Source organism: Hypanus sabinus, chromosome 23 (assembly GCF_030144855.1).
Source record: "Hypanus sabinus isolate sHypSab1 chromosome 23, sHypSab1.hap1, whole genome shotgun sequence".
In the NCBI taxonomy this organism is placed as follows: domain Eukaryota; kingdom Metazoa; phylum Chordata; class Chondrichthyes; order Myliobatiformes; family Dasyatidae; genus Hypanus; species Hypanus sabinus.
In genome coordinates, this window is record NC_082728.1 from 49,631,755 (window position 1) to 49,654,844 (window position 23,090).

Sequence of the window (23,090 nt, forward strand, 5' to 3'; positions counted from 1 at the left end):
TATTCCTGTTCCCATTTTATAAAATAGCATCAAAATAGAGAGTGAAATGGTATATACCATTTCTACTGCAGGCTTTGTTCCATATGAGCCAGAAGCAATCTCCAGTATTTAGTCTATGTTCATTCAATGTTCAAGTAGCCTCATTAGGTGCTCAGCTGAAACAATTAACAAGCAACAGAAGTGGTTCAAAATTAAAAGTCAAATATTACAGATGCTGAAAATCAAACACAAACAAAAAATACTAGAAGTGCTTCGCAAGTTAGGCAACTTATATGAAGGGGAATACAGGAGGTGGGGGGAGGTTGGTTTAACAATGAAGGTCAATTACCTTCACAAAGGTTCAAACTAATATTATTGACCTGTTCCCCATAGAACCTCTCTGTCTATACCAGTAGACATAGAACAGAAGTGGTTCAACTAAAATCCTGGGTGAAATTAGATAATTCTGCATGGTGTAAATATATAGTGTTGAACCTTTTTGTAGCTTAATGCTACATCAATTGCATCTTAAAACTACTACATCAAAATATATTTTACTAAATGATCTGTAAAATGTCCTCAGACTATGAAGTCAAGCAAAGAAAAGATACTGCAGCTTTAATAGAAAAAAACATTGCATTAATTAATGGCTGATGGAGAAGTACTGTTGTAGTCAGTTAGGACTTAGAGATAAAGCAGAATAGCTTTGCACTTAAGATACTTCAGGGCTACAAGAACCTTTTATATTGAAATATTTGTTCTAGCCATAACAAATTGATGGGAATAAGAAAGATACTTTAATAATGCAATGCTAATATGAGGCTTCTGAACATTTTTAAAGGTAGAATAGAAAACATGAGTGAAAATTCCACAGAAGCCTGCACCAGACTTATTACAAAGCAGTGATGATATGAGTCACAAATGATACAAGATAGATCCCAGGAAATCGTATAAAGATAATAATGAAACCTGAATGTACGTAACGATCAGACAGGTTTTATACGACAACGCCAAACACAAGACAATATACGAAGGACACCACATTATAGATCATATACAAAAACATAAAATCGAAGCAATAGTGATAAGCGTGGACACTGAAAAGGCATTTGATTTGGTTAATTGGAATTTTCTTTACAGAGTTTTATATAGATTTGGTTTCCAAGACAAAATTATTAAAACTATGCAGACACTATATGTCAACCCTACTGCTAGGATTAAAATCAATAAATATTTATTAAATAGTCTTACCCTAGAAAGGGGCACAAGACAGGGTTGTGCAGGGTCACCACTACTCTTCACATTATATCTGGGACCATTAGCTCAATACATCAGAAAAAATGAAGATATCAGGGGAATTACTATTAAAGGGACAGAGCATAAATTGGCTTGTTACGCTGATGACATTTTGATCTATCTAGGGCAACCAACATACTCTTTACCTAAACTGATGCAATCCTTTGAACAATACGGTCAATTATCAGGATAAAAGATACTTTCATATAACTATAGCCCACCAAGAGAAATTGAAAGTAGATATCCCTGGGCATGGCAAACAGAGTCTTTCAAATACTTGGGCATTATTATGCCAGAAGATTTGGCAAAATTATCAGAATGTAATTATCAGCCTTTATATAAAAATTAAAGAAGATATGGCAAGATGGAACCTGATTCCTTTTTTCAGTCTCAGTTCAAGGATTGAGTCTATTAAAATGAATATACTGCCCAGACTGTTATATCTCTTTCAGACCCTACCAATAGAGATTAATCAAAATCAATTCAATGAATGGAACAAGATGTTACCAAGGTATATTTGGCAGGGTAAAAGGCCTAGAGTTCGTCTCAAAACTTTGCAATTAGCAAAGGAAAAAGGGGGATGGGTCCTACCTTCTCTTACAGATTATTATTTTGAAGCACAGATGTGAGCTGTGATATGTTGGTGCAACCCATCATATGATGCTCAATGAAAAACATTGAGGAGCAGGTACTTCCCATCCCCATACAAGCAATTTTGGCTGATAACAACCTGCAAAGGTACATAAAAACTATTGATAACCCATGGGTGAAATTGACTCTTAAAATATGGAAAACTACTATAAAAGAATATAATCTAAAGGGAGATATTGCAATTCTTAAATGGTGTGCATATGACTCAGATTTTACACCCAATAAACTGGATGCTAGATTTAAGGACAGGACAGCTAAAGAAATAACAGTTCTTTGCAACATAATGAAAGAAGGAACACTGTTCAGTTTTGAAATGTTTAAAGAGAAACACTTACTAGAAAAACAAGATTTTTATCGGTATTTACAGATGCGACAATATATTAATAAGAGACTTAAAAATGTAACCAAGGCAAGTACATGCTTGATAGAGCTATTTAGAAAAGCATATAATTCAGATAACGGTAGTAGTATCATTTCAAGCATGTATAAGGGTTTGTCAAATCTTAAAATACATTCAACTTCATACATTAAAACAAAATGGGAGAAGGAAGGAGGGATAATTATATCTGAGGAAGAATGGACAATAATATGGAGGTATCAATGGAAGTGTACCAGTTCACAGAAATGGAGGGAGTTCAGAAGGAAAAACTTGATGAGATATTTTATTACACCCTCTCAGAAATCCCATTATGATAGTATCCTCCCTGTTTGCTGGAGAAATTGTGGTTATCAAAATGCAAATCATTATCATATTTTTTGGGACTGCCCTGTTATCAAAGACTATTGGACAGGGATACACAATGCCCTACAAGACATCTTTAAATGTGAAATACCCTTAGAGAGTAAGACCAATATATTTTGGGTATATACCTCAAGAATGGTTGAAAAGAGATAAATATTTAATGAATATACTGTTGGTGGCTGGTAAAAAGACTCTTACTAGGAAATGGTTATCACAGGAGAGCCCAACTTTAAATGCAAGGATGGAAATTATGATGAACATTTACAAAATGGAGAAGATAATAGCATCTGTTATTCACAAGCTGGAACAATTTGATTCATACTGGGAAAAATGGTTTAACTACATAATGCCTCATAGGCCTGATTTTATTCTCACAAATCAGTGAATATGTTGTAAAAAAAAAGATCACTCCCTACTTGTTCACAGTTTTTTCCTTTTGCTTGTTTTTTTCTTTCCACTCTTTTCTATAAGTGTATACCTCGGATAAATACTATGTGGAGATTTGTGACATATATGATAATATGATATATATGTACAATATCTGAAATACATCTTATGGAAATGTTTGTTTGATGATGAACTTCAATAAAAAAGAAACCTGAATGATGTTTTCCAGCTTATGTACTTCTCTCTTACCTATTGCAGCGTGTCTGTGAACGGGATCCATAATTAGCCACTGGGGTCAAACTTGCTGATGTTGTATCTGCAGGTTTGGACAAATACAGCATAAATACAGACACAGGACAATTTCCAAACTCTAAGCAAAGGTTGGAATTGTTTTAAGTATAAACCATTTATTAGCATTAGTTGTACTATTCTTTATAGAACATAGAATATAGGGCAGTACAGGCCCTCTCTGGAATATGTAGATAGAGCATGCAGGATATCTAGGTTCTATTTAAACATGTAATTAGGTGAGCTGGGCTATAATCAAGCTGGCAATAGGTACCTAACCTTGAAGCTGTGAAAACACAGAAGGAATATAAGTTCTGACAAATCCTCAGAATCTGGGAAATCAATTTTTCAAGAGTAAAACTAAAGGATGAAGTACCATGTGCACACTGGTGTAATTCAAGTGCTATGTCCTTCTGTGAAATAATGGAGCTTCTAAATAGGTTTAAAGCTTCGAAGGCAAACTCAAGTACAAATGCAGCTTAGGAAGTTTTAACTCTAGTTCAAGAATCATTTACTTATTGCCATTAGCAAAATAAGCTCTGTAATTTAACCATAAACATATTTGAAAACATAATACTGTTTCTCACTATTGTGGCAATTCCACTAGCTCAACCAAAAAATGAATTAGATTAAAAACGAAGATTAAAAGATGAATGGTCTCGGCCCGAAACATCGACAGTGCTTCTCCTTATAGATGCTGCCTGGCCTGCTGTGTTCCACCAGCACTTTGTGTGTGTTGTAAGATTAAAAACACATTCTTTGCCATCCAGTTTATACCGACATAGTTCATTTGTGAATGTTCTCACCTTCAGGTCAAAGATTTTTGATCCAAGTACTGTTCCAGAACAATGTAAACTTAAACACTCCAGTACTCTATTATTGTCTTTTCTTACAATTTTTGTCATATGGTGCAGAAATAGGTACTCTGGCACAATGAGTCCATGTCAAACATCAAGCATCATTTACCCCAATTTTACACTTCTTTTTTCTTATACTCTCCTCTTATTCACATCATCACCCAGAGATTTTACCACACACCTATACTAGGGGCAATTTACAGAAGTTTATGAATATACAAACACATCTTTAGGATGTGGGAAGTAAGCCCAAGTGGTCAAGGGAATTTTGCAAAATCAAGATTGAATCCAGAAGCTGACACTGAACGGTAGCAGCTCCACTAACTGTGGACACTGTTCTGCACCCTAAACCAATTGGTTTTTTAAAACAGTTTCCAAGTGTACTTGCTTCAGTCATTTAGATCCCTATTAACTCACTATTTGAAAAGCATGAACTTCTTTTAGTTGCCTGATCAACACCATTGCATGGTTCTGAAGCAGCAATTTCACTTCTAAATAAGGAAGCTTCATGTCAGTCTTGTAAAGATGAGCAGCTAATGAAGGTCTTACGATGGAGTCCTTGGAAAATATGTCATTCAATTGGAAGTGACATCTTTTGAATGAGAACTATCCTGTTTACTCAAATGGATGTAAAAGGTTCTGTGGCACCATTGGAAAAAGAGTAGAGCTTCCCCTATTGTCCAGAAGAATTTTAATCCATCAATCAAAATCATTCAAACAGATCATCTGGTCGTCATCTCACTTCTGGGACCTTGTATGTGAGAAATTGTTATGCATTTCCTACAGTACTTTCTACACTTCCAATGTATGCTATTTGATCTCAAAACATTTTCTGAAGTCAGAAAAGATAACATAACCTAGAAACCAGAGCTGTGTAACATAAATTCAGATCCTTAAAGCACCATATACCCATGTGGTGGTTACATACCATGTAACCTGTATACCCATCTACATTAATCCCATTTGCTTGCATCAAGTCAGTATCCATCTATGCCTTGCTTATTTAAGTGCCTATCTCTTAAATGTCTGACAGTTATCAACTGCCCTCAAATCTCCCTTACAACTGCTTCCTCTCAACTTCAACTGACGTTTGATCCAAAACCAATTTTACCAAATAAATTCCGCTAGTGATCATGTCAGGGTGAAATAGCAATCCAGGCCACTTTTAGATTGGACCTCCACTAATAACTCAGAAGCACCTAGAGAAGTACTTGAATCAACAAGATATAAAAGGCTACAGAGCTAATGGGGTAAATGGAATGAGCGTAGATAGGTACGATGGGCAGCATGGATATTTTGGGCCAAAGGACCTGCTTCTATGCTGTACAACTTTAAAACTAGGATGTCTGGGCAACATATGCAATCATGTCAAATTGCTAAAATATCACCTTAGACCCCATTTTGACTGAAGTTGGACCACTCTAGGCAGGAAAATGGCCAAAATTCTGCCTGCAATGTTCTTATTGCAATGTCTATTCGATTCATTCCAATGATCACATGCTGCATATGTAGAGTCACTTTTCCTTGCTCATTGTTTTTAGCTTTTTACATGCATCTCAATATCTCACACCACAATCTCTGCTTCACTGAAAATCATGCACCTCAAAGTAAGGGACTCCATTTACTTGGTAGATTGCATGAGGAGACTATACAGATCATCATGCTCCCACTCCCATTTTCCTCACCTCCATGGCATCCTTCCATGCAGCCATGCTAGCAAAATTCATGGACACAGCAATCATGACAATTCATCACAATTGCCCACAGGAAACATAATCTTGAAATTCACCACCTCTGTCATGTCATTGAAGAGGGGAGCAAACTAGTGTTACTGTTTAACAGAACAGCATTGTACTACATCTACAAAGTTACAATTCAGTTTCTATGTGTACAATAAATGTGGTGTTTTCAATTTTTATTGCTACTTGAAGAACTTTACCAAGTCCAAAACCTTGTTTTAATACATTGCAAAACTTAAATTTAATTGTCCTTTATATAATTTGAGATGTTTAGAAATAATAATAAAGCACAGTAAATAGCTTTAAATTCTTTGGCATTATCATACTAGGATATTATATCCTGGGTCCAGCATGTAAGTGCCATCACAAAGAAGGTTCGTAGTGCCTCAACTTTCTTAGAAGTTTGCATAGATTTGATGTGTCACCAAAAGCTTTGACAAATTTCTATAGGTGCACAGTGGAGAATATCCTAGCATCGTGGCCTGGTATAGAAACATCAAAGCTCAGGAATGGAAAACTCTACAAAAAGTGGTGGATACAGACCAGACCATCACAAAAAAAGCCCTCCCTATCATGGAGCACATTTACATGGAGTTCTGCCGCAAGAAAGCAGCACCCAAAATCGCAGTCTCCACCATCCAGGCCATGCTCTTTTCTTGCCACTGCCATCAGGCAGGAGGTATAAAAGCCTCGGGTCCCACACCACCAGGTTCAGGAATAATTATTATCCTACAACCATTAGGGTCTTGAACTGATGTGGATAACTTCACTCACTACAAATCTGAACTGATTCTACAACTACAGGCTCACTTTCAAGGACTCTTTACAAATCATGTTCTCACTATTTTTTTTATTTACACACTTGTTCTGTTTATACACATTGTTTTTTGCCAGCCTTTGTTTATGTACATTATTTTTTTCACAAATCGTATTTCTTTATTTTCCTGTAAATGTCTGCAAGAAAATGAATCTCAAAGTACATATAAATTTACTTTGAAATATAAGCCTAGGGCATAGATGATGGTGAACCTTACTTTCATTACACCATGCCTGGTCAATTTGTTATTTAATATTAATAAAGGCCCAGAAGATACAAAAAGCTTAACAGTTACTTACATGAAGATCTCCATGGCAACTGCTTTGGAAGAGAATCTATCAAATTCTTCATCTCACTAAACCTGTGTTCAGTGAGCACAAAACACAACAAATAAAAACTCACAAAGCAGGAAGAGATTAGAATTAGGGAACATAAAATGAGTGTCAAAGAATTTCATGATGCAGAAGACAAACATTTAAAATAATGTTGAATGGAAAGCATTAAAATATATTGCATACAAAAATCAAGAATAAACTAATTCCTACTGAGAAACTAAAGACGTAGAAAACACCACAATATGGTTTCAATGAATTAAGGAGACAAGTTAAAATAAATGAAAGGTTAAACAAAAGTAAGAGTAAATTATGAAGGAATACAGGAGTAAAATTTTCCACAGGCGTGTAACTGCAAGAAGAAAATTGGAATGGAAATAAAGCCATTGTGAAATTTGGCGATAAAATCATAGACAGCAATTGTGCCATTAACTGAAATATTAATTACTTTGCTTGAAGTTTTTATAAATTTATGATGCACATCAAAAGATAAAATAATATCAATTTAAAATAAAGAAATATTAAATGAATGAATCAAAATCAGTGGATGATATCCAGAAAATTTGATCTATGAATTTAGAAAACAGAGGGATTATTACACATGCTTAATCATGTTAGATTTATATTTGGAAGGAAATCATTGCATTGGTATGGGAAATGAGCAGTAATTTTAGAATTACTGCTTAGTTCTATAGTAGAGCTGGCAGAAGCTCAATAAGATGAATAGATTCCTTCTGCACATTCTGATTCTGATGTTTTCACTGACAGTAGAGTCACTATTCAAAAGATAGATACAGATTTAAATTACAACATAAGACAGGAGATGATTGTTTGGGTGTATCTGGACTTGCATCGGCACATATATAAGAAGAGTCAGAGTACCCTGAGGATCATATTCAAACATCAAAAGAAGTGAAGTAAAGCTGCCTATAGACATCAAGATAAGTGAACATTTCTTTGTCTTCTATTTTTCACAAAGTGAAACCTCCAGGAAATTAGCAAACAATTTAAACAAAGAAGAATTATCTACTTTTATAGTTCCTGGAACACAAGTCACTGTTCTTTTGAAGTATACCTCTGCTGAGTGAATTTGATTCAACCTCTGCAACAACATATGCCGGTATACATCTGTGATAGCTAGTGCACTAAAAAGCTTCTATTTTACCCTCCCTTCATCATGCTATCATACTAATTGGACTAAACTATGTTCAAAGATTTCATCATTAGACCTAAATGAATATGCCACTGATTTCATAAAGACATGCATGGACAATTGCGTATGCAGAAAAACTTTTCGAGTCCTACCTAACCAAAACCTCAGGTTGAATCAGGAGATATACAACCTAGATCTGTGGTGTTTTGTGTTGGCAACCCAGAGCTTTATGATGAGTCCAGGTATGACCTCCATAAGGCCATTGCCAGGGCAAAGAGGGGATTTCAGATTAAATTGGAATTGTGACCATATGCTCCACAGCTAAGACAGGGCTTGTACAATAACACTTCTTACAAGGCAAGATCAGTTAGCATAAGTGCCACTGACCAATCACTCCCAGAAAGGCTCACTACACACACTTTGCTAGGAAGAACTACGACACACCTGTACGACCCTGCACATCACCAGACGACCCCAGAACTAATGGGCCCTCAATCTCTTTGAGGTCTATTTCTGGCTATCATTCAAGAGGGTGAATCCATGAAAACCATTTGATCCAGATGGCGTACTTGTCTGAGTACTAAAAATCTGCATGGAGCAACTGGCTGGAGTTTTAACAGATATATACAACCCCTTGTTTCTTTAGTCTGAGGCTCCCACTTGCTATAAAATATTATCTATTGTACCAGTTCCCAAGAAAGGCATGGTAACCCATCTCAAAGGCTACAGTCCAGTCGCACCTACATCAACCATAATGAAATGTTTCAAGAGGCTAGTTTTGGCCCAAGCTAACTCCTGTCTCAAAGATCTGCTTCAATTTGCCTATTGCCACAAAAAGTCAACAGCAATGTAATTTTTCTGGCTCTTCACTCTGCTCTGGGCCATCTGGACAACATAACACATACATCAGGATGCTGTTCATCAGACAGCTCAGGTTTTCACAAAATCATCACATCCAAACTTATCACTGCATACAACAATAAAAGATTACTTTGACAGTGACAGTCATTTGGGTTGCACCTCTTCTGAGTGATTCTGATTCAAACTCTGCAACAACAGCATATAGAAACATAGAAAATAGGTGCAGGAGTAGGCCATTCAGCCCGTCAAGCCTGCACCGCCATTCAGTATGATCATGGCTGATCATCCAACTCAGAACCCTGTACCTGCTTTCTCTCCATACCCCCTGATCCCTTAAGCTACAAGGGCCATATCTAACTTCCTCTTAAATATAGCCAATGAACCGGCTTCAACTGTTTCCTGTGGCAGAGAATTCCACAGATTCACCACTCTCTGTGTGAAGAAGTTTTTCCTCATCTCGGTCCTAAAAGGCTTCCCCTTTATCCTTAAACTGTGACCCCTTGTTCTGGACTTCCCCAACATCAGAAACAATCTTCCTGTATCTAGCCTGTCCAATCCCTTTAGAATTTTATACGTTTCAATAAGATCCCCCCTCAATCTTCTAAATTCTAGTAAGTAAAATTCTAGTAGATCCAGTCTTTTTTCATATGAAAGTCCTGCCATCCCAGGAATCAATCTGGTGAACCTTCACTGTACTCCCTCTATGGCAAGAATGTCTTTCCTCAGATTAGGGGACCAAAACTGCACACAATACTCTAGGTGCGGTCTCACCAAGGCCTTGTACAACTGCAGAACCTCCCTGCTCCTGTACTCAAATCCTTTTGTTATGAATGCCAACATACCATTTGCCCTTTTCACCGCCTGCTGTAGCTGCATGCCCACCTTCAATGACTGGTCTACAATGACACCCAGGTCTTGGTGCATCTCCCCCTTTTCCTAATCGGCCACCATTCAGATAATAATCTGTTTTCCTGTTTTTTTCAACCAAAGTGGATAACCTCACATTTATCCACATTAAATTGCAACTGCCATGAATTTGCCCACTCACCTAACCTATCCAAGTCACCCTGCATCCTCTTAGCATCCTCCTCACAGCTAACACCGCCGCCCATGTCATCCGCAAACTTGGAGATGCTACATTTAATTCCCTCATCTAAATCATTAATATATACTGTAAACAACTGGGGTCCCAGCACTGAGCCTTGCGGTACTCCACTAGTCACTGCCTGCCATTCTGAAAAGGTCCCGTTTACTCCCACTCTTTGCTTTCTTTCTGCCAACCAATTCTCTATCCATATCAATACCATACCCCTAATACCGTATGCTTTAGGTTTGCACACTAATCTCCTGTGTAGGACCTTGTCAAAAGCCTTTTGAAAATCTAAATATACCACATCCACTGGCTCTCCCCTATCCACTCTACTAGTTACATCTTCAAAAAATTCTATAAGATTCGTCAGACGTGATTTTCCTTTCACAAATCCATGCTGACTTTGTCCAATGATTTCACCTCTTTCCAAATGTGCTGTTATCACATCTTTGATAACCGACTCTAGCATTTTCCCCACCACTGATGTCAGACTAACCGGTCTATAATTCCCCGGTTTCTCTCTCCCTCCTTTTTTAAAAAGTGCGGTTACATTAGCCGCCCTCCATTCCTCAGGAACTAATCCAGAATCTAAGGAGTTTTGAAAAATTATCACTAATGCATCCACTATTTCTTGGGCTACTTCCTTAAGCACTCTGGGATGCAGACCATCTGGCCCTGGAGATCTATCTGCCTTTAATCCCTTCAATTTACCTAACACCATTTCCCTACTAACATGTATTTCCCTCAGTTCCTCCATCTCACTAGACCCTCGGTCCCTTACTATTTCCGGAAGATTATTTATGTCCTCCTTAGTGAAGACAGAACCAAAGTAGTTATTCAATTGGTTTGCTCTGTCTTTGTTCCCTATGATCAATTCACCTGTTTCTGACTGTAAAGGACCTACATTTTTTCTACCAATCTTTTTCTTTTCACGTATCTATAAAAGCTTTTACTGTCAGTTTTTATGTTCCCTGCCAGCTTTCTCTCATAATCTTTTTTCCCTTTCCTAATTAAGCCCTTTGTCCTCCTCGGCTGTTCTCTGAATTTCTCCCAGTCCTCAGGTGTGCCGCTTTTTCTTTTGCTAATTTATATGTTTCTTCTTTGGACTTGATACTATCCCTAATTTCCCTTGTCAGCCACGGGTGCACTACCTTCCCTGGTTCATTCTTTTGCCAAACTGGGATGAACAATTGTTGTAGTTCATCCATGCGATCTTTAAATACTTGCCATTGCATATCCACCGTCAACCCGTTAAGTATCATCTGCCAGTCTATCTTAGCTAATTCACGTCTCATACCTTCAAAGTTACCCTTCTTTAAGTTCAGAACCTTTGTTTCTGAATTAACTATGTCACTCTCCATCTTAATGAAGAATTCCACCATATTATGGTCACTCTTACCCAAGGGGCCTCGCACGACAAGATTGCTAACTAACCCTTCCTTATTGCTCAATACCCAATCTAGAATGTATATGTGATATACAGTACATGACAGTGATAGCGAGTTCACATAGCAAACTTCTACATTACCTTCCCTTCATCATGCACTTGCACAAGCAGTAGCAGTGAATGAAAGGCAAAGGACTATAGGTATTAAAAGTCTGAAATATATACAGAAACTGTAGAAAACTCAGCAGATCAGGGAGGAGAATGGGGGCTAACAATTCAGATGGGTAAACAGTTCACTCCAGACTGCAGAGAACATTAGGTCCACTAATGAAACTGACTAAAGATGTGAAATCACACAAGACCAAGTGAAAGCATTTGAATTCAAAGCTGTTTTTAAGAACTTACTACCTTCCAACAAATGATTTTTGTAGGTTCTCCATTTCAGACTCAAGATCCATCAAAGAGCTTGTGATTTCCTGCATACTTTCAAGAGAAGCTATATATACATATAAAAAATGTTTTAATTTTAGCAAAGGGAAGGCAAGCAAAAAAGTGACAATGCATATAGAGATACAAACACAAGATTATAACAAGATCAAGACATGTATTCTGACAATGAAAGATGCTGATGTGCAATTGCTACATACATTATAAATATGTGTTTATTTTCACAATTGTGGCAACAAATTTGCCCAAGGGAGCAAGTGATGTTGACTGCCTGATTGTAAAGACATTACTGAAGTGATAGATCATGTGAATGATAAAATATCTGTATGAATCCAATAGACACCATGCTGACAACCTTGAATAGTCTTGGATTCTCTCGGAATTACAAATTACTCCCCAGAGCACTCCTTAAAGCAGTATATTGGAACAAATACTACAAAGCATTTTAAAAAGTGTGTTTTAACCATTTTTAATTAACTTCATATATTAATTATGAACAAATTGCAGCTAACAGAAAAAGGCTATTTAATTGAACTTAATTTAATTTAATTTATTTAATTATCCAAAATGTGACGAATGTCTTCGCTTTTCAATCAAAGATCAACACAATTCAGCAATTATGAAGACTAAAGAATTATATAAAAATAGAGTTCAAAGTATAGATGTGGAATAAAATGTGCATAAATACATAAATACCAACATCTATCTACAATGTAAACGACATTATAAAAAGTGGTTTAAAGTGCAGCACAGTGACTGAAGTAGGAGAGGCTAACTAGAATGATAGATCAGATTAACTGCTTTGGGGAAGAAACTTTTAAGATGATATGGAGTTTTTTACTTTAATAGCCCTATAGCACTTTCCTGAAGGGAACATTTTGGAAAAGGCAGTTTACTGAGTTGGTAGTGTCCACAATGATTTTTTCCTGCCCGGATTATTGTCCTGGACACATACAGTGATGGCAGATCTGTTCTACTGTCCTGACAGTTTGCTGTAGTTTTGGTATAGTGTGAGAGAATACACCAAACCAAAGAGTAATTGCTGACGTGACCATGCTCTCTAAGGTGGCAGTGTAGAATTGCACCAGTTTGTTTTAGGGAAGATAGAATTTTACCAACAGTTGCAAGTGATACATCCACTGCTGAGCATTTTTGTTAGTGGTGGAAATATGGTTTACCCACATGAGGCCATACAAAATAATGTTGCCCAGGAACCTGGATGTTGAAACAGTGAAAACTGCAGAGTTGCTGATGATGAGTGGGTGGGAAGGAAACACATTTCTCTTGAAGTCAATATGCATTTCCACATTTTACTTATTTATTTATTTGCTTATTGAGATACAGAGCAGAATACACTCTTCCGGCCCTTTGAGCCCAACCACCAAGCAACTGCATCTGAGCCTAATCACAGGACAACTTACAATTGCCAATTAACCTACGAACCGGTACGTCTTTGGATTGCAGGAGGGAACTGAAGTACCCAGAGAAAACCCACCGGGAGAGTATACAAACTTCTTATAGGCAGTGGCGGGAATTTGAGGACATTCAGCTCCAAATTATTGTGACTAACCAGGAACAAGCTTGTTTACTTCCTTCTGGTACTTGGATTTGTTCCCTCTGAAAATTAGTCCTATGACAGTGGTATCATCCAAAGACTTTATCAGTTTAACTGATGGATCACTGGAGATGCAGTCACTGGCATAGAGGGAAAATAGGAGAGTGAAGACAACATACCCTATATTGCACAAATGTTGACTGAGTGGAATGTGGAGATCTTCTTGCCTAGTCTCATGTACTGCCTAATGTCAAAAAGAAAGTTTATGTTCCACCTGTAGATGTGACCAGGTATGTTAAGTTTAGAGAATATCCACTGCAAAAGCTGAGGAATGATGGCATTGAAGGCTGAACTAAAATCAACAAAGAGCATCTTAATATATGTACTGGACAAGTCAAAGTTCTATATTATGATAACAGTCAGGCTGAATAGGCACTGGAGCAAGTCTTTGAAATGAGAGTAAAATCTGCAGTAGAACTCGTTTAACTGGTTTGGGACAGGGGACATCATTGGGGTTGGGGGGGGGGGTGGTGGGTGCCTTCTTTTTGTAGTTGGTAATGGACCAGCAGCCTTTCCAGACTGAAGAAAAGTTATTTGCAGAAAAATGGTTTTCAAATTTGGCTGAATATAGTACTTGTCAGCTCTGATTGCCTTCTCCAGCTTGTACTTGACCTTTTTTGAACTTCCCCTTTATCTCCACTCCTACAGGCCTCCTCCTACTCCAGGCACAGCTGTCTAAACTCTTCGTTGAACTAGAAATTTTTATTGCTGAAGCTGGTGATTATTTTAGTGGGGATGCAGGCATCTTCATAAAAGTTGATATAGGAGGGAACTGTGTCAGTGTATTCTTCAACGTGGAAAGGTTGTGCATCATGAGGATGAAAAACATGCAGGGTGAGTGGTAATGCAAGCATGGGGGCTGGATGTTTAGAGGCAGGTGATGATGATGATTTATGAGTGATCAGGTTTTTGGTAACTCTTTTTGTAGGATGGTGCTGGAAGAAATATCTGTCAAACACAAAATAATACCTGCACAACTAGATTTCAATTTTCCTTTAGTCAGGAAAGCCTTAATGCATGTTACATGCAATCACAAGATGCTTTCCTTTCTACCTTTGGAAGTTGTATAATATTGAAACATAAGCTAAAGACATAACAATGGGTTGGAGTTTGTGAAATGAGTTCAGGAAAGTTTTCTAAATCAATATATTGATGTACCAACTAGGGAGGGTGCAATATTAGATCTCCTATTAGGAAATGAATTAGGGAAGGTGAAGGAAGTGTGTGTAGGGGAACACTTTGATTCCAGTGATCATAACGTCATTAGTTTCAACTTGAGCATGGATAAAGATAGATCTGGTCCTCGGATTGAAGTTCTAAACTGGAAAAAGGCCAAATTTGAAGAAATGAGAAAGGATCTAAAAAGCGTAGATTGGGACAGGTTGTTCTCTGGAAAGGATGTGATTGGTAAGTGGGAGGCCTTCAAAGGAGAAATTTTGAGAGTGCAGAGTTTGTATGTTCCTGTCTGGATTAAAGTCAAAACGAATAAGAATAAGGAACCTTGGTTCTCAAGGGATATTGGAACTCTGATAAAGAAGAAGAGAGAGATGTATGACATGTATAGGCAACAGGGAGGAAATAAGATGTTTGAGGAGTATAAAAAGAGTAAGAAAATACTTAAGAAAGAAATCAGGAGGGCTAAAAGAAGACATGAGGTTGCTTTGGCAGTCAGGGTGAAGGATAATCCTAAGAGCTTCTACAAGTATGTTAAGAGCAAAAGGATAGTAAGGGATAAAATTGGTCCACTTGAAGATCAGAGTGGTCGGCTATGTATGGAACCAAAAGAAATGGGAGAGATATTAAATGGGTTTTTTGCATCTGTATTTACTAAGGAAACTGGAATGGAGTCTATGGAAACAGGGCAAACAAGTAGGGAGGTCATGGAACTTATACAGATTAAAGAGGAGGAAGTGCTTGCTGTCTTGAGGCAAATCAGAGTAGATAAATCCCCAGGACCTGACAGGGTATTCCCTTGGACCTTGAAGGAGACTAGTGTTGAGATTGCAGGGGCCCTGGCAGAAATATCTAAAATGTCGATATCCACGGGTCAGGTGCCGGATGATTGGAGGATAGCTCATGTAGTTCCATTGTTTAAAAAAGGCTCAAAAAGTAAGCTGGGAAATTATAGGCCAGTAAGTTTGACATCAGTAGTAGATAAATTATTGGAAGGAATACTAAGAGATAGGATCTACAAGTATTTGGATAGACAGGGACTTATTAGAAACAGTCAGCACGGCTTTGTGTGTGGTAGGTCACGTTTAACCAATCTATTAGAGTTTTTTGAGGAAGTTACCAGGAAAGTGGATGAAGTGAAGGCCGTGGATGTTGTATACATCGACTTCAATAAGGCCTTTGATAAGGTCCCGCATGGGAGGTTAGTTAGGAAGATTCAGTCACTAGTTGTACATGGAGAGGTAGTAAATTGGATAAGACATTGGCTCAATGGAAGAAGCCAGAGCGGTAGTGGAGGATTGCTACTCTGAGTGGAGGCCTGTGACTAGTGGTGTGCCAGAGGGATCAGTGCCGGGTCCATTGTTATTTGTCATCTATATCAATGATCTGGATGATAATGTGGCAAATTAGATCAGCAAATTTGCTGATGATACAAAGATTGGAGGTGTAGTGGACAGCGAGGAAAGTTTTTAAAGCTTGCAGAGGGATTTGAACCAGTTGGAGGAATGGGCTGAAAAATGGCAGATGGAGTTTAATACGGACAAGTGTGAGGTATTGCACTTCGGAAGGTCAAACCAAGGTAGAACATACAAGGTAAATGGTAGGATACTGAGGAATGCAGTAGAACAGAGGGATCTGGGAGTACAGATACATAATTCCCTAAAAGTGTCATCACAAGTAGATAGGATTGTAAAGAGAGCTTTTGGTACATTGGCCTTTATAAATCAAAGTATTGAGTATAAGAGTTGGAATGTAATGGTGAGGTTGTATAAGACATTGGTGAGACCGAATTTGGAGTATTGTGTGCAGTTTTGGTCACCTAATTACAGGAAGGATATTAATAAGGTTGAAAGAGTGCAGAGAAGGTTTACAAGGATGTTGCTGGGACTTGAGAAACTGAGTTACAGGGAAAGGTTGAATAGGTTAGGACTTTATTCCCTGGAGTGTAGGAGAATGAGGGGTGATTTGATAGAGGTGTATAAAATTATGATGGATATAGATAGAGTGAATGCAAGCTGGCTTTTTCCACTGAGGCCAGGGGAGAAAAAAAAACAGAGGGTGAAGGGGGAAAAGTTTAAAGGAAACATTAGGGAGGGCTTCTTCAAGCAGAGGGTGGTGGGAGTGTGGAATGAGCTGCCAGATGAAGTGGTGAATGCGGGCTCACTTTTGACATTTAAGAAAAACTTGGACAGGTATATGGATGAGAGGGGTTTGGAGGGATATGGCCCAGGTGCAGGTCAGTGGGATGAGGCAGAAAAATGTTTCGGCACAGCCAAGAAGGGCCAAAAGGCCTGTTTCTGTGCTGTAATGTTCAATGGTTCTATGGCTCTAACAATACTTTCCTGAATCAAACCCATCAATTTCAAAAAAAATATTAAAACGAGAACAAAATTAAATTGAAGAGGTAGGTGATGTTCTTGGTGATGGGCTGATAGTTTTATGATGATCACAGCTGATCGGTTTCAACTAAAATGTGGCAGAAGCAAGAACACAAAAAAAAATCAAAACAATTACAGTAAACAGAAGCTGTACTGAATTATCAAAGACAGCAATGCTGTCAGCACTCTAAGTATTTTAAGGATAAACAATGTTTTGTGTAATAAAATAAAACATGGTCAAGATTTGGGCAGAATAAAACTTCTATATGGAAAACATGTGAGGAGTAATATCCTGGAAGAACGGTGTTTCAAGATGAAATTTCAACATGAGAGATGAGGGAGACTCTACCATGTTTAGTGACCAACAATATTAAATCTATAAGTATAGCTGTGTTCGGTGTGATATGCTTAGTAATTCCAATAGAGTTACTTACCATTGGCTAATGCAGTTTTTGGAATAACTAGAGTTTTCAGCTTTTTGTTTGAAGAATCATTAAGGATAACCTACAGGAGGACAACAATGATCAATTATTCATCTGTTTTGTTAAGCACGTACAACCAGCTGCTACAATAATAGCAGTTCCAATGCTATTAATGTTTTCCAGTGGCCCAATCAAATTAGGAGCGAGAGAAGAGGTGACTCTCATAAAAAGGAGCTTTTGAAGGCTTTCAGCGTTTTCTGGTGGCTCAATCAAATTGCAATTCATTAGCAAGGACAAATAAGAATAAGGGAGGGGCAAGCAGAGCAGCCATTGTGTGAGTGGACCAGTGTTAGATTGAAGAAACTTTGGCAAGAACAGGCTTGGGCCAGTAAGTATTTGGTAAGTTTCTTCTTCTTCATTCTTCAACTGTTAGTGCATAGTTAGAGGAGTGAGAATGGCTCAGGGGCCATGTTGTGTTCTTTGTGTGAGATGTGGAAATTCTGGGAGTCCTCCAGCCTCCCCAGTAACCAAATCTGCATCAAGTGCACTGAGTTGCAGCTCCTCACAGAATGTTTTAATCAAATAGAGCTGCAGCTCGATGACCTTTGGCTCATTCGAGAAACTGAGGAAGTGACAGATAGGAGCTACAGGGAGGCAGTCACTCCTGAGTAGCAGGAGGCAGCTATTTGGGTGACTGTCAAGAGAGAGAAAGGAAATGGGCAGTCCCTGTGTCCGTTCCCTTCAATAATAACATACTGTTTTGGCTACTGTTGGGGGAGATGATATACATAGGGGAACTATAGCTACTGGATCTCTGGCACTGAGTTTGGTGCTGTTGCTGAGAAAGGAACTGGGAAGAAGAGGACTATAGTACTGTTAGGGGATTCCATAGTTAGAGGAGTAGACATGAGATTCTGTGGATATGATAGGTTTAAGTGGATGATATATTACATCCTAGGTGTCATGGTTGGGGTCCACAGCATTCTAAAGCACAGGTTGATAGGTTCTTGATTAGTCAGGATGTCAAAGGTTACAGGGAGAAGGCAGAAGAATGAGGTTGAGAGGGAGATGGATCAGCCATGATAAAATGGCAGAGCAGATTTGATGGGATGAATGGCCTAATTCTGTTCCTGTGTCTTATGATCTTCAACTTCATTAAGTATGACCTTAACAGTTTTGCACTACAGGAACCAATGCATAAACTTTGTGACTACTAAGGGTTTTGGCCCCATTGAATAAGCACTTTGCTGCACAAAATTTTTGCTACTAATCTTTGTGGATGCTTCTTTATCACATTAATTCTTTACTCATGTAAGAGAAACAGAAATTAAATGGGACAAGTTACATTGCACTATAGAAAGATGATGGATTACATGAATTGTCTAAGGAACAACATGTAAAGATGCTACAATTTACCGGAGATACTATTACAGAAAGATATTACATTTTACTAGCTAGCCTGCAAGTCGCTACCAGTAGGGTCAAGGGTCACTTCAGACCTTACCCTATAAGCCTCAGGCTATTGTATAATGCAAATAGCCACCTTCGGTGACTAAACGGCATTTCTTACCAAACCATCTTTAGCATTATCAGATGGACTTTGAATTATATACTTGGTAACTTTACAGACAAAGATGACAAAAACTACCTGAAAATCGAGGAACTCCATGAAAAATTGTGTATACCACCTGCTTCCTTGTGAATGAGAAACTTATGGAATGTGGATTTCCTTTTCTGCAAGTGTCACTCTAATTTTGAAGGTTCTAAATGCTTCTAAGAATTTTTGCTCTCATCAGAAACTTCAGTTCAAGAAACCACAGACCACAAACTGCAGGAACAGCACAATTCTTAATTCAGTCCATACTGAGCTACTGTATTTTTCAATAATATTCTATCAAACTGCAAGTTACAAATATATGGGTAAATATGCCAATAAAGGAAAATTACTTCTTTCTTTTCAAATCTTATTATTATTATTATTCAAAAATAACACAGGTACATCAAAGTAACAACACTTAGAATGCCTCAAAAAAAATTATCTTAAAGATTGAAAATTTTTGTGAATAAAAAAAAAACCCTAGTAAGCAAAAAAAGTGAGAAAAAAGAAACCCATTGGAGGTACAACCCTGGAGCCATGCGTCATACAGAAAGCTTCTAAAAATAAATATCAAAATGCCAACAAGAAAGAAAAATATATCAAAAAATCTTACAATTAGATCATGGAGAAAATCTATCAGTTAACTCAAATGATAATAACGAGCAAATGAGCCCGATCTCTTCTCAAAATCAAATAAAGGTTCAAAGGTTCGACTTCTAATTTTCTCCAAGCTAAGACACAGCATCACTTGAGAGAACCATTGTGACAAAGTAGGAGCTGATATATCCTTCCATTTCAACAAGATGGTCCTCCTCGCTATCAGTGTAACAAACGCAATAACATGTTGGTCAGACACAGAAATACCATGGATATTTTGAGGAATTCTTCCAAAAAGCTGTCAATTCATAAGTTGTAACTTGATTCTGAATGCTTTAGAAATTGTCGAAAAGACTGACCTCCAAAACTGTTTTAGTATAGAACATGACCAGAATATATGTGTCAGTGTAGCTATCTCAGTTTTACATCTATCACAATACTTGTCAACATTGGGAAATATTTTAGAAAGTCTCTCCTTCATCAAATGGTAACGATGTACAATTTAAAACTGAATCAGTGAATGACTAGCACAGATTGAAGAAGAGTTAACCAGCTTCAGAATCCGCGTCCATATAAAAGTCAAATTGAGTTCCTTCTCCCAATCCTGTTTAATCTTAAGTAAAGGATGTTTATCCCATTGTAATAGTAAATTATAAATTCTTCCAATAGAACCTTTCATTGAAGGGTTCATATTCATAATAGTATCTAACAAGTCAGCCTCCAATATGTAAGGAAAATTACTTAAATATTTTTGTAAAAGTGTCTAACTTGAAGGTGTTGTAAAAAGTGTGAATATGAGAGATTATTTATCGACTAATTGTTCAAAAGACATCAATCTGCCTTCTTTAAATAAATCCAAAAAAGAATTAATACCTTTGTTTTTCCAAAGTAAAAAAAATTGGATCGCTCAGGGAAGGTTTAATAAAGTAATTACGATAAACTACAAAGTTTAAACTTTTTAAGATTAAAAAATTGTGGAACTGGAGCCAAATTTGTAAAGAGTGCTTAACCACAGGGTATAGGTTTAAATTAGCAACTTTAGCTAATTGTATAGGTGGAGCAACTCCTAATAACAAGGTTAAATAGAACTGTTTCACAGTTCTCAGTTCCAGGTCTACCCAAATTGGCTGATCATTTCTATCAACTCAATATAACCAAAAGGACATATATCACAAATGAACAGCCCAAAAATACATTCTTAGATTAGGCAAAGCAAGACCCCCATCCTTTTTCAACTTTTGTAAATGATATTTACTAATTCTTGGTCTTTTATTATCTCAAATAAAATATAGAATGATAGAATCAATCTGATCAAAAAACTTCTTAGTCAAAAAAAACAGGAATATTCTGAAATAAATATAAAAATGTTGGTAAAATCATCATTTTAACTACATGAATACAGCCGACAAGTGAAAATGTAAGTGGGCTCCATCTACTAAACATCTACCACATCTACTTCATAGAGTCCACTGAGGAAAAATGGCTTCATAAAGATCCTTACATTTTTTAGTAATTAAATATCTAAAATATCTTAAATATCTAAAAGAATCTGTAACTTTAAAAGGAATATTATCATATATAGAGACAGATTCATTTAAAGGAAGTAATTCACTTTTACTAAAATTTATTTCATATCCTGAAAAATCTCCAAATTTGTCAAATAATTTTAGCAAAGCAGGAATAGATTCTTCAGGCTTTGATATATATATATCAATAAATCATCAGAGTATAGAGAGATCTTGTGCATGGTCTCATTCATAAAAATCCCATGAATATTTTTGGCTTCACGAAGAGCAATAGTAATGGGTTCTAATATTAAATCAAATAACAAAGGACTTAATGGACAACCTTGTCTTGTCCCCCGTGATAGCTGAGAAAAAGGAGACCTACGGTTATTAGTGACAATTACTTCTCACTAGCACTCAAATCCATTGGCAAGATCTATGTTAATCTAACCAACCTGGACTGCATTGCATCATTCACAATGGTTGATGCCTAAACATAGGCTAATGTAAGTGTTTTAAAACACACTGGAGTTCTTGAGAAAATGATCTGTGCAATGTGTTTTTTTTTAATTAAGTGGGTTACATTCATTAGCAGTGAGCAATTCTATATTTTCACAACCTGGCATTGATGTAATGAGTATGCAAAATACAAACTCCATCCAAATGTTGTTGAAATTGATGGGTTTAATTCAGGAAGGTATTGTTACATGTCTAGCTTGTGTTTCAATATTACACAACTTCTAAAGGTAGAAAGGAAGTTTTCTTGCGATTGCTTTTGGTTGGCTGTCAGTAACTAGCAGTGTTCCTCAGGGGTCAGTAATGCCACCGCTTCTTTTTACATTATATGTCAATGATTCAGATGATGGAATTGTTAGCTTTGTGGCTAAGTTTGCAGGCAATACAAATATAGATAGAGGAGCAGGGAATGGTGAGGAAGCAGAGAGTTTACAGAAGGACTTAGATTAGGAAAATGGGCAAAGAAGTGGCAAATCACAAACAAGAGAAAATCTGTAGATGCTGGAAATCCCAGCAACACACACAATGATAATACTCCTTTCAAAGTTATGGATTCCTTTAGATATCTAGGTGTTATAATCACTAAAAAATATAAGGATCTTTATAAAGCTAATTTTGTTCTCTTGGTAGATTCTATGAAGTATTTATTTAGCAGATGGAACCCACTTACGTTTTCACTTGCTGGCTGCATCCATATGGTTAAAATGATGATTTTACCAACATTTTTATATTTATTTCAGAATATCCCTGTTTTTTTAACTAAGAAGTTTTTTGATTGAATTGATTCTATTATCTCATCTTTTATTTGAAATGATAAAAGACCAAGAATTGGTAAATGTCACTTACAAAAATTGAAAAAGAATGGAAGTCTTGCTTGGCCTAATTTAAGAATGTATTACTGGGCTGTTAATGTGCAATATATGTCCTTTTGGTTATACTGGGTTGATAAGATCAAGCAGCCAATTTGGATAGATTTGGAATTGAAAGCTGTGAAACAGTTCTATTTAACCTCGTTATTGGGAGCTGCTCTACCTATACAATTAGCTGAAGTTGCTAATTTAAATTTATAACCTGTGATTAAGTATTCTTTACAAATTTGACTCCAGTTCCTTGATTTTTTCAATCTTAAAAAATTTAAACTTTGTAGTTTAATTTATCGAAACTATTTTTTAAAGCCTTCTTTGAGTGATCCAATTTTTTTTATTTTGGGAAAAATAAAGGTATTAATTCTTTTTTGGATCTATTTAAAGAAGATAGACTG

General features: G+C 37.0%; 1 protein-coding gene across 9 annotated transcripts in view; it reads right to left on the reverse strand.

The window, feature by feature from the left end:
* LOC132380181 (protein phosphatase 1 regulatory subunit 7-like) overlaps positions 1–23,090 on the reverse strand; it is a 140,371-nt gene that overhangs the window by 13,858 nt on the left and 103,423 nt on the right. For 6 of the 9 annotated variants that reach the window (XM_059948846.1, XM_059948848.1, XM_059948852.1 and 3 more), the window contains 5 exons: positions 17,627–17,696; positions 11,988–12,075; positions 7,056–7,117; positions 3,305–3,371; positions 1,867–2,005 (listed from right to left, as the gene is read on the reverse strand). In XM_059948846.1, coding sequence (XP_059804829.1) covers positions 1,873–2,005; positions 3,305–3,371; positions 7,056–7,117; positions 11,988–12,075; positions 17,627–17,696 — 420 coding nt within the window. In that variant the 3' untranslated portion in view covers positions 1,867–1,872. The remainder of the gene's footprint in view (positions 1–1,866; positions 2,006–3,304; positions 3,372–7,055; positions 7,118–11,987; positions 12,076–17,626; positions 17,697–23,090) is intronic. The other 3 variants (XM_059948850.1, XM_059948853.1, XM_059948855.1) reach the window with 3 other exon arrangements.